The 14,896-nt window shown below is 52.6% G+C and overlaps 1 protein-coding gene across 6 annotated transcripts in view; it reads left to right on the top strand.

Moving 5' to 3' along the window:
• The window catches only part of GRIPAP1 (GRIP1 associated protein 1), a 66,019-nt gene that overhangs the window by 1,434 nt on the left and 49,689 nt on the right, over positions 1–14,896 (top strand). For 4 of the 6 annotated variants that reach the window (XM_084836196.1, XM_084836194.1, XM_084836191.1 and 1 more), the window contains exons 2-10: positions 3,111–3,177; positions 5,591–5,652; positions 6,222–6,248; positions 7,582–7,689; positions 8,614–8,773; positions 10,532–10,758; positions 12,364–12,411; positions 12,533–12,564; positions 13,572–13,619. In XM_084836196.1, coding sequence (XP_084692322.1) covers positions 7,612–7,689; positions 8,614–8,773; positions 10,532–10,758; positions 12,364–12,411; positions 12,533–12,564; positions 13,572–13,619 — 593 coding nt within the window. In that variant the 5' untranslated portion in view covers positions 3,111–3,177; positions 5,591–5,652; positions 6,222–6,248; positions 7,582–7,611. Of the gene's footprint in view, positions 1–1,611; positions 1,783–3,110; positions 3,178–5,590; positions 5,653–6,221; positions 6,249–7,581; positions 7,690–8,613; positions 8,774–10,531; positions 10,759–12,363; positions 12,412–12,532; positions 12,565–13,571; positions 13,620–14,896 lie in introns of those variants that run through there. The other 2 variants (XM_084836195.1, XM_084836193.1) reach the window with 2 other exon arrangements.

Raw genomic sequence — 14,896 nt, 5'->3', positions numbered from 1 at the left:
GTCGCGGTGGGGGCGGGGCAGGGAGCGGGGCGAGGAGCTTGCCTTCGAAGGGTGGGGTCCAGTGCCAGGAAGATGGGGGGACGAGCAGCCTCCCCCAACCTGCGCCCTCCAGATGTGTTGGGCTACAGCGCCCATCGCCCGCCAGGTAAGGGTGGCGGCGATGGATGAAGGATCGGGGTCTAGGGCAACAGGTCTGTTTGGGGCCCATTCACACATGCTGCGCAGGGGGCAAGCCTGGGTTTGTGCCACGGAGGGTGCGTCCCACAAGGGGCTTGCAGCGGATCGTGGCTTCCCGGCAAGTTCGCCGGTATGTTACGCGTGCGTTTGCGGCACTCGAGCGTTGTGCTTCCATCGCCGAAGGTGTGCCGCTGTAAATGCGTCGTGCTAAATGGCGCTTGGCCGTGAGAATCGCTGATTGCCGTCTTTTCCCCAAGGCAACAGCCCCCCCCCCCCCCCGAGGCTTCCTTTAAGCCTTTTGTTACTCCGCTCCCCCACCAGCACTGGCAAGCTCACATATGCTTCTCCCGTCCCCCTCTGCCCGTACTTTTGCCACCCACCCAAAGGCAGGGCTTGCTGGTCTTGTGTGTACTGGAGTGGTTACAGGCAAAGAAAAATGGGGCTTTTGTACCTTTAAAGAGTTGTGCAGGGGAGGGAATTCTAGCAGTTGCACCTTTTCTCCCCCCCACATGACAAGCTGTGCCTGCCAGCGTTCTTTTCTACAGAACTATTAGAGGAGCCTTGTTCTCCTTTGTAGTCCGTCACCTCAGTGCAGCCTTCCTCAGCCTGGCACCCTCCAGGTGTGTTGGAGTACAATCCCCATGATGGCTGGGGATAATGGGAATTGTAGTCCAGGAAAGGCTGCTCTAGTTTGTACACACAAATGCATGCACGCGCCTCCTTACCAAGTCGCACCATTTCCCACTATTCTGGGTCCCAGGGTCATTGAGGACCCAGTTCTTCCCTGCAAGGGAGGTAGGGTCTTGTGCCCTGCTTTGCATGCTCCTCCTGCTGCCCCCTCCTCAGTTGCTGTCCCTGGAGGCTGCCTTGCCATGCCTCGTGAGACGTTTTGCCCCTCTGCCTTTCCAACTTTTTTGTTACAGCATGGAAAATGGGGAATGCTGTTTCTGTTGTGCTTTTAAAAAGGCAAGGTCATAACATTATTCATTTATTTAGTACATTTCTAATCCGCCCAATAACTAATGTTCTCTGGGAGGATAACAACCATCGCTTCATCTCTTATCTCCACCCACATGCCCCAGTCCAACATGCAGACCTAGATATGCTCGTCCAGAGTGCAAAAGGCCCATTGGTCCTCACTTAACCATGTGTATGGTATTCTACAAGTTGAAGGGTGTTAGTTTGGAGTCAATTCAGCATGTGGGTGTTTGATGTACACCAGCCTTCCCCAACCTGGTGCCCTCCAGATGTTTTGGACAACAACAGCTAATAGACAAGAATGATGGGTGCTGTAGTCCAAAGCAACTGGAGACCACCAGGTGTCAGGAGCGCCCTAGCAGCCTCTTTCAGTAGACTCCAATAGCCAACTCAAGACACAGACCAAAGGATTCTTTTCAAGGCTTTAATCCTTTTACAACTTAATGACTCTTTCAGATGCTAATCACCAGCGACTAAGCAAGGAACAGCAGAGTGACCTATGTGCCGAGTAGGCACTTGATCCCCGTTTGAAGGAGAGTCACTTGAAGACCCTGAACTTATGGGCTAGGGAGAAATCCTCCCTGTTTCCCTTGGGTCCACGGGATGCGGCCGTTGCTTGTGCACCAAGTAGGTGCTATGCCTCCTTTCCGCGCCCTCCATCGCTCATTGCTCCCTGCGTCTGCATTGAGCATCTAGTAAGCCCCCCTCCAGCGCTCTCTCACTGCCCGGGTCACTATCTATCCCAGGAATGCCGGCAGGAGGAATCTCTGCCAGCTGCTGTGTCTGTGAGGGATGAGCTGGCTCCTCTCCCATGGTTGCTGATCCTCCTCAGAATCAGAACTGCTCTGGGGTTCTATCGGCTCAGTTTCCACCCTGACAACAGGTTGGGAAAGGCCGTTGTATACAGTACAACAATATGAAACATGTTAGCATCATTCTCGTTGGAGACCAAGAGGAGGGCAGGAGAAATGAGCTAGAAATGAAAAGGATGGGTTGTCATGTGATGAACAGAAGGACCAGTTCTGCTACTGTCCAAATAACTACTGGTGATGAATTTCTGATACCTGCAGCAGTTCTTTCCAACTCTTAAACAATGCATGCTTTTTATTCTGTTCTGAAGTGCAACCATCTGGGGTGGCGGGGGGGAGGTAATACAGAGGTCTCTTTTACACATCAGAGCATGTGGATGATGTGGAGCAGCCTGGGGATGGAGCAGAACTAGACTACAAATCAGCAACTGTAGGCTCCTGGGTCAAATCTGCCCCCTTGAAGGATGATGCCTGCCCCCATCAATTGCTGGCCAAGATGCAAAAGAGACAGTGGCAGCTGCAGTAATGAGACTTGCCAGAAGGCCACTTTGGGACTAGCGTTTGGGGCCTTGGCCCACCCACATCATTTCTCAGTGGTCAGAAAAAGTCATTGCTATCTGGCCTTTTGATACTGCAGTGCAGCCTGCCCCAACCCTGGCGCCCTCCAGTTGTGTTGAACTACAACTCCCAGCCATGCCCCATGCTGGCTGGGGCATGCTGGGAGTTCTAGTTCAACACAACTGGAGGGCGCCAGGGTTGGGGAAGGCTGCAACAGTGGCACTGCATGACCAGCGTTGACTTCTCCATTACTTCTGGATCGCTGCATCTGTATTCTCTCTCCCATTACAAAGGTACAAAGCCACTGGGATTCAGTGGGATTGCTTTTGGAGATCAGGGTTCACCTCGGTGGCAACCTTAAAACAGTCTGTTCCTTGGCCTTGGTGTGTAAAATGAGAAAAATGCAAGCTTGCTTCTTAAAAGCTGAGAACAGGTGGAAAGAGGATTGGGTAGTGCTGTCCGTGGTTCACAAACGGTTGCGTGCAGGGCGTAGGCCAGGCAGCCCATGGCCCAGGCTTGAACTGGAGAAAGAACCGCAGGGTCCTTGGCTGGGCTGGCTTTTTCATCCTCTGCTGTTCCTCTTGCTAGGCCCAGTTGCTGGAACTTCGGACACAGAATTACCAGCAAGCCGATGAACTCCACAAGAACACTGCTGGTAAGAAGGGAGCCATTTCCGGGACTTCCCCTCTTGAGCCTGTCAGGCTCTCCTGCTGTGGCAGGGGTGGGCGGCTTCTGGCCGTCCAGATGCTTTGGCCTACAGCTCCCATCAGGCCAGCGTAGCCAGTGGTGAGGAACGATGGGAGTGGTGGGCCAAAACATCTGGAGGGCCACAAGTCGCCTGCCCCTGTGCTGTGGAATACAGATTGCTGCTCAGTTTCTGTGTTCTCAGCCATTACGTTCTGCACCCAGCGCCAAAGCATCACAATTCCCTCTTTGTTCTGAAGGGCTTATATCTGAACACTCTTACGAACATCTGGGGAAGGCACTGGCAAGCCACCCCGCTACAGTCTGCCATGAAAACGCCAGTGAAAGTGGCGTTCTCTAGGCGTCAGCAGCGGCTCGGTGCTTGCACAGGAGGAACCTTTCCTTTCCTGGGAACATAGGAAGCTGCCTTCAGCCGAGGCAGCCCCTGGGCCCACCTAGCCCAGTATTGCTGACACTGACTGGCAGCAGCGGCTCTCGGGTTTCAGGCAGGGTTCTTTCCCAGCCCTACCTGGAGATGGTGGGGATCGAACCTGGGAGCTTCTGCATGCAAAGCAGGAGCTCTGCCGCTGAGCGATGCCTTTTGCAAGGTGCTGAAGGGGGCCCTTTCTGTAATTTTAAAACAGTGGTTTACAGTGTATAAAAAGCATTTGGATAACAATACTGAGAGCGACGCAAAACTGAAACAGTCTCCAACAGCCACTTCTCCTGCTAAACTTTGGCCAAGCGCTGGAACAGCTCGGAGATCTCGTCTGAGAGGTCAGCTGGCCGGGGGGCTGTGACTGGGCCTGAGGGCTGCCGGTGGTCGACTGCAAATGGAGGAGGCAACGGGGAGATGGCCATCGGGGGCCCTTTTCATGCATCCGCAATCGCCTCTGTGCCACAATGTTTGGAGAGCACCCCAATTCCCCCCTCCCTCCACGTCATCCAAACCGCTGATCCCCTGCATAGGAAGGCGCCTTATACTGAGTCATGGCCCAGCATTCTCGACACTGATGGGCAGCAGCTTTCCAGCGTTTCAGGCAGGAGACGTTCCTGCCCGACCTGGAGATACCTGGGACCTCCTGCATGCCAAGCAGGTCCTCTGCCGCTGAGCGATGCCCCTCCTCACTTATGCCTGCTCTTTTCCGTATCCAGTAATGAAGCTGTTGCAGAATCTGGAATGTTAAGGGGAGGAGTGATAGTGGGGGCATCAGGGTGGGGGGAAGCAATGGGTAAGAGCGGCAATTGAGGTATGCGCAAAGCTACCTGTATGCTGTGGTTTTGCTGGAGCACAAAAAATGGGCTCAGAATGTGACAGAATTTAGCTTTCATTGAAAAACAAAAGCCAGCTTTCTAGGCCATCCGGTTGGGATGAAGTGCTTGAAAGTGCGCGGGCAAAGCCTGATCTGATGAAATCTTAGCCAGGCAAGTTGCCAAATCAGCTTTCTTGTGGTTAGCGGACTGCGGGCAGCAGTGCCCTGTTTAGTGCCTGACCCCTTCCCATGACTTGCAAAGGCAGAGTAATGTATGCAAAACCCCAGGGGCTTGCCAATCCCTGCCCCGATCCTCAGGTGAGGGAGGGAGGGGTTGCAAAACGGCTGTCTCTTTCTCTACTCCCCAGAGGAAACCTCTGTAGCCTTGTACTTGGAGAGGAAGTGGGATTTCATCTTGGCCATTGGCCATTGACATCCTCGTCTGTCCTTCCTCTCTTTTCTGGCTGCTCCTCCCTCCCTCCCTTAATGTGGCTGTGCTCTCTGCACATGTTCAGAAGGCCTAGATCAGCGGTGGGCAGAAAGTAGATCTCCAGATGTTTCAGACTTCAGGCAGTATCCAGTGTTAGTCCAATGTAGATTAGACCCATTGAAATGAATGAGACTTATTTTAGTCATTTGGTCTACTCTATTAGGACTAACGTTGGATACTCCCCTTCAACTCCTGGCATGCCTGACCATTGGCCATGGTAACAGGGGCTTCTGGGAGTTGAAGTCAAAAACACCTGAAGATCTACCTTCTACCCATGTCTGGTCTAGAGTCTTTTTGCTCCTTTCATCTTGAGAGACACCTTCCTGACAGTCTTGTGTGGGTGGGTGTGCATGTTGCTGCAACAGTCCCCAAAGCCTGTGGTGTACCTGTCATTTTCTGTATGAAGTAAAGCCCTCTCCTCTCAACAGTGACATGCACTCTCTGCTTCTTAAACACTGTTGCTTTTGGCAGAGATGATTACCATGAGGGCTAGAGACTTGCATATACATAAGAAGTTGAGATTCTCAAGAGTTGTGTGTTGGGTACCAGATTTCACATCCTGTTCTACGTACATAGAATCACAGAAGAAGAATGCTTCCAGTTCTAAAATATTTTCTCAATTCTCATCCCTTTATTTTTAGAATTAAATGGTCTTCGGCAACGGGTGATCTTTTTGGATAAGGAATTTTCCAAGGCTCAGAAGGTAAAATAACGTTCTTTAGTAGAACAGGATCTGGGGGTGTGTAGATTGGGTAGATAATGTACTTCCTCTTTTTTGGGGGTGGTGGGGGAATCATGGAACCTAATCTGCTGGGCTCTAGGAGGTACACCCTTGCCCTGGAAATAATGGACCCCTACCACTGAGAGTCCAAAGCCCAGGTGGCACCAGATCTGCCTTGATGCCACAGTTGGTTCTTCTTGAATCAAGATTCGGCAGCTTCCTCCACAAGGGTGCTGTGCAATAACTGCGCAACCCTTTCCTGTGATGCATCCCTATTCCTACATCTTAAGAGTTGCAAGGACAGAAGTAGGTAAAAGGAAATGGATGGAGGTGTTAGACTTTGATGTGCAGGAAAGCTCAGATGGTTGTACGATGGAGGGATTTTATATACATGTAAGATTTCAGGAGATCTGCAACATCGGCCAGAATCACAAGAAATGAGCCCTTAGATACAGCCAGCTCCGGGGTGTAGAGATAACTGTTCTCTCCCTATCTTCCTCCCCCCCTCCCCCCAAATTGGAGCGTTATTAACTAGTGTCTTTGTTTCCCAGGCTCTGAGTAAGAGCAAAAAGGCTCAGGTAAGACTTTTTGTACGTTGTCTGTTGCTGTGGGTGTTCCCAATGGCCATCCTGCCTCTGTCCGTACCGTCTCTCCCGCCATCACCTCTGTCACCTCCCCCATTTTCTGTCTCTTCCCTGTCTACAAGGCCTTCTCCCAGATGATGCGCCATCTCTCCACACTCAGGGAGTATCGATAATCCAAAGTGGGTGCAGCCTTGGTGCCCCCCAAACCTGGCTCCCAACCCAGCTGCTTTCCACTCCGAAAAAGGAAGGAAAGGTTCCTCCTTTGCAAGCACCGGGTCATTACTCACCCCTAGAGGGGCGCCGCTTGCGCTGGCGTTTTCATGGCAGACTATAGCGGGGTGGTTTGCCAGTGCCTTCCCCAGTCGTGACCACCTTTCCCCCAGCAAGCTGGGTACTCATTTTACCCACCTCGGAAGGATGGAGGGCTGAGTCGACCTGAGCCTGCTACTCGAGACCCAGCTTCCGCTGGGATCGAACTCAGGTTGTGGGGAGAGTTCCCGTTGCAATACTGCCGTCCACCACTCTGCGCCACACGAGGCTCTCCACTCCAAATCACCCCTAAACGTAAGGGAGCCAGTGGGCTAGTTGAGGGTTCAGGCTGTAGTGCCACCATGATTTTGGTATAATGATACTTTGTAAGTCTGAGTTGAAGAAAAGAAGTGGGGGGTGACGGCGGTCCGTATCGGGAAAATCCCTTCCAAACCTCTTCCACTAAAGCAGGGGTGTTGAACCTCTTGGCCCAGTTCCGTTTTGGAGAAGGTCTCGGGGGCCGCATCCCAGTGGTGGGCAGGGCAAGTGGGACAAGGGCTAAAAATACCAGCCTATCGTAGCATAAAGCTCTTACTGCCAGCAGCTAAGCCTTAGGAGAAGCACTTCAGCCCTTTGGAATGGGTGAAAAACGGCACGAAGGCCAGGAAACCACCAAACGGTCCATGGTCAGGGGAAAGGATCGTGGCCCTCTGGGGAACTCTGTGGAGGGCCAGAGGTTCTGCACCCTCGTACTAAATGTAAAACGGGGCTCTGTTCCACCTGCTCCTCCCAATCCAGTCTCTCTCCTAGCCACCCCGTGACTGCTGGCTCTCCATCTGTAGCAAAGTGCAACTTGCTGGAGGTCTGGCCAGCCCTGTATCTTCGTCGGAGCATGTCAGGAAGCTCACAGGGGAGGCCGTTTCCTGGTATTGCTGAGAGACAGGCGAAGGAGCTCTGATCTGCTTGCAGATTACGTGCTGCCCCCAGGTGGAGGGAGGGTGAACCTTGCAGGGATGATGTCTCACGCAGTATTTGTTGACCTCTCTTCCTCTGTCTCTCTCTTCCCCCCTGCCCCCAGGAGGTAGATGCCTTGCTTAGTGAAAATGAAATGCTTCAGGGGAAACTGCACAGCCAGGAGGACGACTTCAGGCTGCAAAACAGCACCCTCATGCAGGAGCTCTCCAAGGTACCCAGCTTGCTGGAGTTGCTGCTGCCATGGCACAAGGGGCCCTCTAGATGGCGCTGTGTGGCTTAAAGTGGCTTTTGGTAGAGGGCAGCTGCTGACAAGCCACATGGAGCTCTAACGTGGTCTCCAAAGGACAGTGCCGTGTGGTGTCAGAACAGAGCAGGACAACTGTTTCTGTGGCATAATCTCTTTAATCTGGCACTCTCAGCAATGGTCACAAAGGGATCTCTCCCTGTCCTTCCCGAGCAAGGTCTTTTTTTCCCCTACCCTTTTTTCCTGGGGCATCGGAACCAGCCAGAACGAGGGACCAGATACAGAGCAGGATGGGTGTGCCAGAGGGCCAGCCTTCAAGCTTCCTATGTAACGGACTGCTTGGCTTTCTTTGGGCTTGTGAAGAGATCTCTCTTCCACCACCACCCCAGCTGGACAATCTGGTTGGCTGGTATCACCACTGCAAGGCTTTTCCCTTCCCAACCCCCAGCAATATGTAGGCTGAGTGATCCAGACGGCGTTGCAAAATTCTTTTCCAAGCGGGAGGCACCTTGTTTGCAACGGCTTTCTTTGTGCTGGTTGTATTTTGGATAAGGGGGGCAGAATCTTACCCTCGGGAGTTTGAGGGGATCGTTGGGTTGCGTCCAGCTGTATAAAGTTGGATCCCTTGTGTGAGGAGGGAAGCTGGCGCCCCTTGCCTGCCCCCCTCCAAAGAACAGTCACAGGAACAGAAGAGCATCAGAAGCATTGGAACGGATCGGTCGCTCATGACTGCCTTTTGGAGGGGTGGAGGTAGGAGGTGCTTGCTCTTGGGAGGAAGATCGGGGTGCAGCTGGGTGCCCATTTATGCCCCAGGTGTTTCCCCACAAGTTTGTTAACTGGGATGGCAGGCTGCTGCTGCTAAAAGGTCACCCTCTGCTCTCTCTAATCCAGCTGTGCTCCCAGATCGAGCAGCTGGAGAAAGAGAACAAGAGCCTCCGGGAAGGGGAGGCTGCCACCACTGCCACTGAAGGGGCATCCGCAGCCAGCCCCGTGGATGGGGAGCTGCTGAGGCTGCAGGCGGAAAACTCTGCGCTGCAGAAGAATGTGGCAGGTACATGGCATGGCTGGACTGGATTCAGATCGAAAACAGGGAAGCCCAGGGGTGGAGGTGGGGGAAGATGGCCAAAGAGGGGCACCCCAGAGAACCTCTGTTGGAACCCATGTACGAGCGGAACCGTTGTTCCAGACAGGCACTTGCAGGGAGAGTTCCTTGTCTGTTGCAGGGGTGCAGAACCTCAGCCTCAGGGGCCAAATTGAGCCCTGCTGTGATCCCAGGCCAGGCCCCCAGGGTTCTCCAGAAGACCACACCCCCTTTCCCCCCACCACCAATTGTTGGGTGGTTTCCTGGCTTTTGTTCAGTTTTTGCCCCACTCTAAAAGGTTGAAATGCCTCTCCTAAGGCTGAGTTACTGGCAGTGAGAGCTTTGAGCTGCAATATGCTGGTATTTTGGCCCCACCCTCTTTTGCCTTCTGCCCCGCCCACCTCTGGAATGCAGCCCTTGAGAGTTTCTCTGGCATGGGATTTGGCCCTCGGGCTGAAAAGGTTGCTGCCCCCTGCTGTGGAGCATATACAACTGGATGAGTCCTTCCAGACAAGCAATGGCTAGAAGAGTTGTTTATCTGTGGCCACTCCACACGGGCCCAGTTGCAGCCCTGATCATGTTGTGCTGTGCCAGTGTTGCATTGCACATGTCCGGGGCAGGCCAGGATGCATAGGTGGTGGGACTGGATAAGAAAGCAAGCCTGGGGGCCAATGAGTGGGGAACATGCCAGCAGGCCAGGTTGGGTGCAGAAGAGGGAAGGGGTGAGGGAGGGTCCAAGCCGAGCAAGGCAAGGAGGAGCAGAAAACTTCAACAGGCCGGAGGGTTCATTCAAGGGTCTCTTGCTGGAGCTGATGCCCAGCCTGGCAGCAGCCTCTTCCTGCTTCCCTTTCTTGGGGCTGCTGGGAGGCTGGAATCAGGGAAACTCAAATGGCTTCTGGGGAGAGATTCCTGATGTCACCTTAGGTTGTCATGGGTTCCCCCCATCCTCAGCGCTAGGGGTTGATGAATAATGTTTTTTTAAAACAATTCTTTATTAGGTTTTAGTTTCATATCACAAAAGAACAATATTTCAGGTGTCCGCTATTCTGTGTCTTTGTACTGATTAAACATAAATAAATGTTCTCAAATCCTGGACATGGTTGCATGAATTTCTGTTTCTTTTTCTTACATTCCTTTACTCTACCAACACCCCCCCCCGCCCCCAATAACACCCACTGCCTGAATGATCCCACCTCAGGACCAACTCATGGGCGGAACCCCCCACACACACACACAAAATAATATTCAAAGGAAAGCAAAAGGGGAAAATAACTTAATAAGAGTGGTTAATCAAACCATTCCACATATCGGTTGTTGAATAACATTGAGCTTTTGTGGGAGCTCCAATCCTGTCAGGGCTGATTTGGTTGGTCTTGAGTCAGTTAGCCTTTCTTGGCCTTGCGAGCGCAAGCAAAGCAACGACAGTGAAGCGCTTGGCACAGGGTTTAAATCATGATTTTAAATAATTCAGCAGGTGGGGGGGACTGTTGGTGGAGATGGGGATCAGCCTCTGGGGACCCTGGTTTGGGTTTAACAAGGCGGGGGGAGGTATATCTCCCGATGTCCAGATGATTGGCAGTGCTGGCAGGGGCTTCTGGGAGTTGAATGTCCGAAACATCTGGAGATCTACCTTCTGCCCCCACCCCTGGTTTCACAAGTATTTGGAAGAGTGTGTCCCCCCCGTCCCATCCCTGGTGTGATTGGGAGCAGCTGACTCTTGTTCTCCAGCTCTACAGGAGCGCTATGAGAAGGAAGTGACCCGGCAGGCAGAGAACCGAGGTGGCGGGAAGGGCGACGGCTCCGAGGAGCCTAACCCTGCCGGCCTGGAGGATTCGGAGCCCCAGGCGTCCGACGGCAGCAGCCCCTCCCAGCAGCTGCTGTCAGAGGTGGAACTGAAGTGGCAGATGGAGCGGGAGGAGAAAATCCTCCTAAAGGAGCAGCTGCAAAGCTTGGAGGTGAGGGGCTGCCTTCGGGACTGCTCTTCTCGAGGGAGTGTTGGCGGCTAGCTGGGTCTGGCGGCCTTGGCTGGTCGCCTGGCGCTTGGGGGGGGTGTGTGTGTGTGTTCTGCATCCCCTTCTGAATGCAAACGACATGCAAGTTCTGTTCCCAGAAATCTTCCTGAGAGTGCATGTGGGAGCCGGGCAGGACTCTGTTGGGAGCATTGGGTTCTAGGCCCAGGGCTCCTGCTCGCACCTCAGACAGGCCAAGGGGAGAGGCTGAGCAGCATCCCACTTTCTGTCTCTTCCTTCCCTTCCTCCTCCTCTCTCTCCCTCCGCTTCCACGTACCTAACTGAGCTTCAGGGGAGCTGTTTGTGGCCTGGTTGCCTCTAGCCTGACCTCCTCCAACCTGGTGCTCTTCAAATGTTTTGGACTACAGCTCCCAGAATTCCTGACCATTGGTTGTGCTGGCTGGGGCAGATGAGAGTTGAAGTCCAAAACATCTGGAGGGCAACAGGTTGGGGAAGGCCACTAAGGCCCTTCGAGAGGCCCCTTCTCAGCTCATGTTCACGTCCTCCTTCCTACTCAGCTCCTTTGTGACGGCCACATTTCATGGAACCAAGGAATGTGTTGGTGTTGCTGGGCAGCAAGGCTAGTACCCCTTTGATACTGTGTCCTGTGACGTGGGGGGGCGCTTCGCCACTGTTGTCATAGTGACAGGGCAGTCAGCTTGGGGCTGCACTCTCTCAGAGAGCCAGTCTAGAGCAGTGATTGCGAGAATGCGTGGTGAGCTGGGAAGCCCCTCATTCAGAATCTCAACTCGGCCGCAGACTCCTCGAGTGGCCTTAGGCAAGCCCCTAACTCTTGCCTAACTCTCTCACTCTTAATCCCGCATTGGTAATATGGAGAGGATGGTCTTGGCCTACCACACAGAGTTGTGGTAAGGTTTATGGAGAATGTTTATGGCAGGGGTGGGCAACTTGTGGCCTCCCAGATATTTTGGCCTATAACTTCCATCGGTCCTAGGCAGCATAGCTAATGGTGAGAGATGATGGGAATTGTGGGCTGAAACATCTGGAGGGCCACAAAATGCCCACCCCTGGTATATGGAGTGCCTACAATAGGAAAATTGCTGAATATTTCAGAATTGTTACTGGCAAAATGGCCACCATTAAGATGGGCGAGAAGTGGTTGGAGAGAGCATGTTGCAGGGAGCTCCTGGAGGGTGGGGCCTCCCTTTCAAAAGAGGATAAGTCCCCACCATGATGCTCTCTCCCCCAGGTCCTGTGCTTTGTGTGTGTGTATGTGTGTGTGTGTGTGTGTGCGCGTGTGCACATGCGCGCGCGCACACACACAGTCTTATTTTTGTTTCTTACATCCAGTAGAGTGGATTTTGGCCATTTGCATGGGGAAAGGGACACCTACGTTGGCTCTCATTTCGTGGCAGAGAGAGAGCGCAAGCTTTGACACTCTCTTCTCGTTCACTGCAAAACAGTCCCAGTTATTACCTTATAGTCCTATCTGGTGGAGTGGTTGAAAGGATTTCTGAGAGAATGTATGCAAAGCAGTCTGAACACTTGAGAGAGAGAAGTTTGCTTTGTCTCCGTTTCCCCCTCCTGTAGGCATCCAAGACAACAGAGACCTCCCGTTTGCAGCAAGAACTCAGCAAGGTAAGGAGAGGCTTGGATGTGTATGCCCCCCACTTCTTGGGGCAAGGAGGCTGATGGGGACAATTATGAGGGATGATTGCTGTTGCCAGTGGGAACTCACAGCCTGTTCTCTCCCATGCAGTTTGCGGAGAAGCTAAAGAAGAAACAGGAGAGGTAAGTCCTGGGAGGGAAATGGACTCCACTAGGGTGGAGAATGGGATTTATTTCTTACTAGTAGGCTGGACTTCCTGCCTTATTCCACTATCAAATGTGCCTCTTGTAACAGGGGGTTAGCACCCCAGGAGGGTATACAGGCCAGGCTATATCCATTCCATGTACTTCTGGGATCTGGCATGCTGCAACTGTTTTGCATTGGTTTTTATAAAAAGCAAGTTGCTGGTCCTTTCGACTTAGAGTTTTTTTTTAAGTTCATCAAGTGCCCTTTCGAAGAAATGTTTGCCCGAGGCAGCTTATAGAAAACCACCAATACCTGTTGCGTGGGTTCAGAGGGCACCCCCACCTGGCAAAAGCCCCATAGATAAGGAAATGGGGTATATCACAGGAATGGCAAAAGGAGATGGAATGCTGCATGATGAGAGCCACAGGGAAAGCTGCAGCCCCACCCCAGAGACTGCGGGGCCAGTTTCCTTGAGTTGGATGGTGGCCTGCTCATGAGCAAGGCCCTACAAACAAGCAAGGCAAGAGAGGCATGAAGCTGGTGTGGCTGGGAAACTGCATACAACAGGACAAGAAGGCAGAGCAAGGGCAAAGGGGTTCTGTGGCACTCTCTAGTCAAGGACTGAACCAGGAGTGAAAGAGGAGAAGGAATGGGATGTGGCTGATGCTGGGTGGGATGGGATGACAAGGCACGCTCCCCCTCCTTCCTTACACCCATCATAAACAAGACCAGTTTAACGGGGGGGGGGGGGGACAGAAATAAAGCACTGTATTCCAAACGCCGCTCTGTTTTCACCTTTCAGCAGGCAATATATAAAGGGGGGGCAGAGACAGGCCCCTCTTGAAATTCTTTGAAACCTTCAGCCTTGGGGAGCAGAATGCATCAATGTAAAATAAGCCAATATGTGGCTGTGCAGTTTATTTGCATCGTGTATTCTGATCACAGATTTCAGGATTGGGGTTTGCATGTTCAACTTTTCCCGTGCCTTGCTTCCTCTTCTTAGTTTTCTGCGGCTTCAGACGGAAAAAGAAGCGCTCTACAATGACAGCAGGTACAGAGCAGGCGACCTCGAGTTTCAGCCTGGGCACTGACTCGAAGCTGTGTTTGATGCAGAATTCAGACAAGCCTGTAGGAGAAGCACCTGGGTGTTGTGGGGCGGAGGGAGAGAGGCGGGTATGACTTTTCAAAGTTCGCTGGGTCTCCTCGTCAGAGTGATGGTGAAGCAGCAGCAGTAAAGGCACTGAGCTGGGGGTCACTGTCAGTGCCACAGTCCTAACCAGCAGGAGGTCACAGCATCCTGTGGTGGCATTACATAAAGCCAGGGGTATTGACTTTCAAGCCCATGGGCCAAATCTGGCTCTCCAGGGTTCCCCTGAGAGCCATGCCCCTCTCCCCCAGCCACCAATTGTTTGCTGGCCTCCTTTGATTTTGCACAGTATTTTTTCCCTCAGGCGGAGCTCCTGGCAGCAAGAGCGTCAAGCTAAAATGGGCTGGTATTTTTGGCCCCACCTCCTGTTGCCTTTGGCCCCGCCCACCACTGGAATGTGGACCCTGAGAGCTTCTCTGAAATGGAATTTGGCCCTTGGGCTGAAAGAAGTTCAGTACCTCTGACTTCGGACCTGGCAGTGTGAACCCAAGGAGTTCAGCTGAGCAGACCAGTCGATGGCTCAGAATGAGCTGCATCTCACGCCTAGCTGGGCTGGAGCAGAGGCAGTTGGGTGCGCAGAAAGCCTCAGAACCTCATGTTGCCCCACACCTAGGAATGTCACGTTCTTCCCAGCCTCCTGAAGGACAATTGGAGGCAATCTCCCCGCCCATCTCCCCAACACACACACATTCTTTTACTTATTTACTCAATACCCTGGCTTTCTGCTCTTAAAGGAAGCCCAGGGCAGCTTATGAAGATGTGAAAAGCAATACAAAGAACACATTCAACCTTCCCCAACCTTGTGCCCACCCCCCAGATGTTTGGGACTACAATTCCCAGAATTCAAAACCATTAGCCATGCTGACTGAGGCTGAAGGGAGTTGAAGTTGAGTAAATCTGGAGGGTACCAGGTTGGGGAAGGCTGTAATACAACGACCTGATTTGCATGTAATGATAAACCAGAGTATGAGTTGAGAATGGGTTGTTGAATCGTGGGTTGTCATTACGCGCGAACCCTGCACTATCGTTTAACTATGGGTTGTTAACCACAAGCAACCCAGAGTTCACAGCCCAACAACAAACCATGGGTTCTCTTCCTGGGTTGTTCATGGTTCACAACCCATAGTTGTTAAGGGTTTGCACATAACGACAACCTAACAACCCATGATTCAATGACAACC

This window comes from Heloderma suspectum, chromosome 2, assembly GCF_057233095.1.
Source record: "Heloderma suspectum isolate Gila_16-S chromosome 2, 16-S_ref, whole genome shotgun sequence".
NCBI classification, from domain to species: domain Eukaryota; kingdom Metazoa; phylum Chordata; class Lepidosauria; order Squamata; family Helodermatidae; genus Heloderma; species Heloderma suspectum.
Note: the sequence above shows the minus strand (reverse complement) of the source record. Positions and strands in the feature narration are given on the sequence as shown.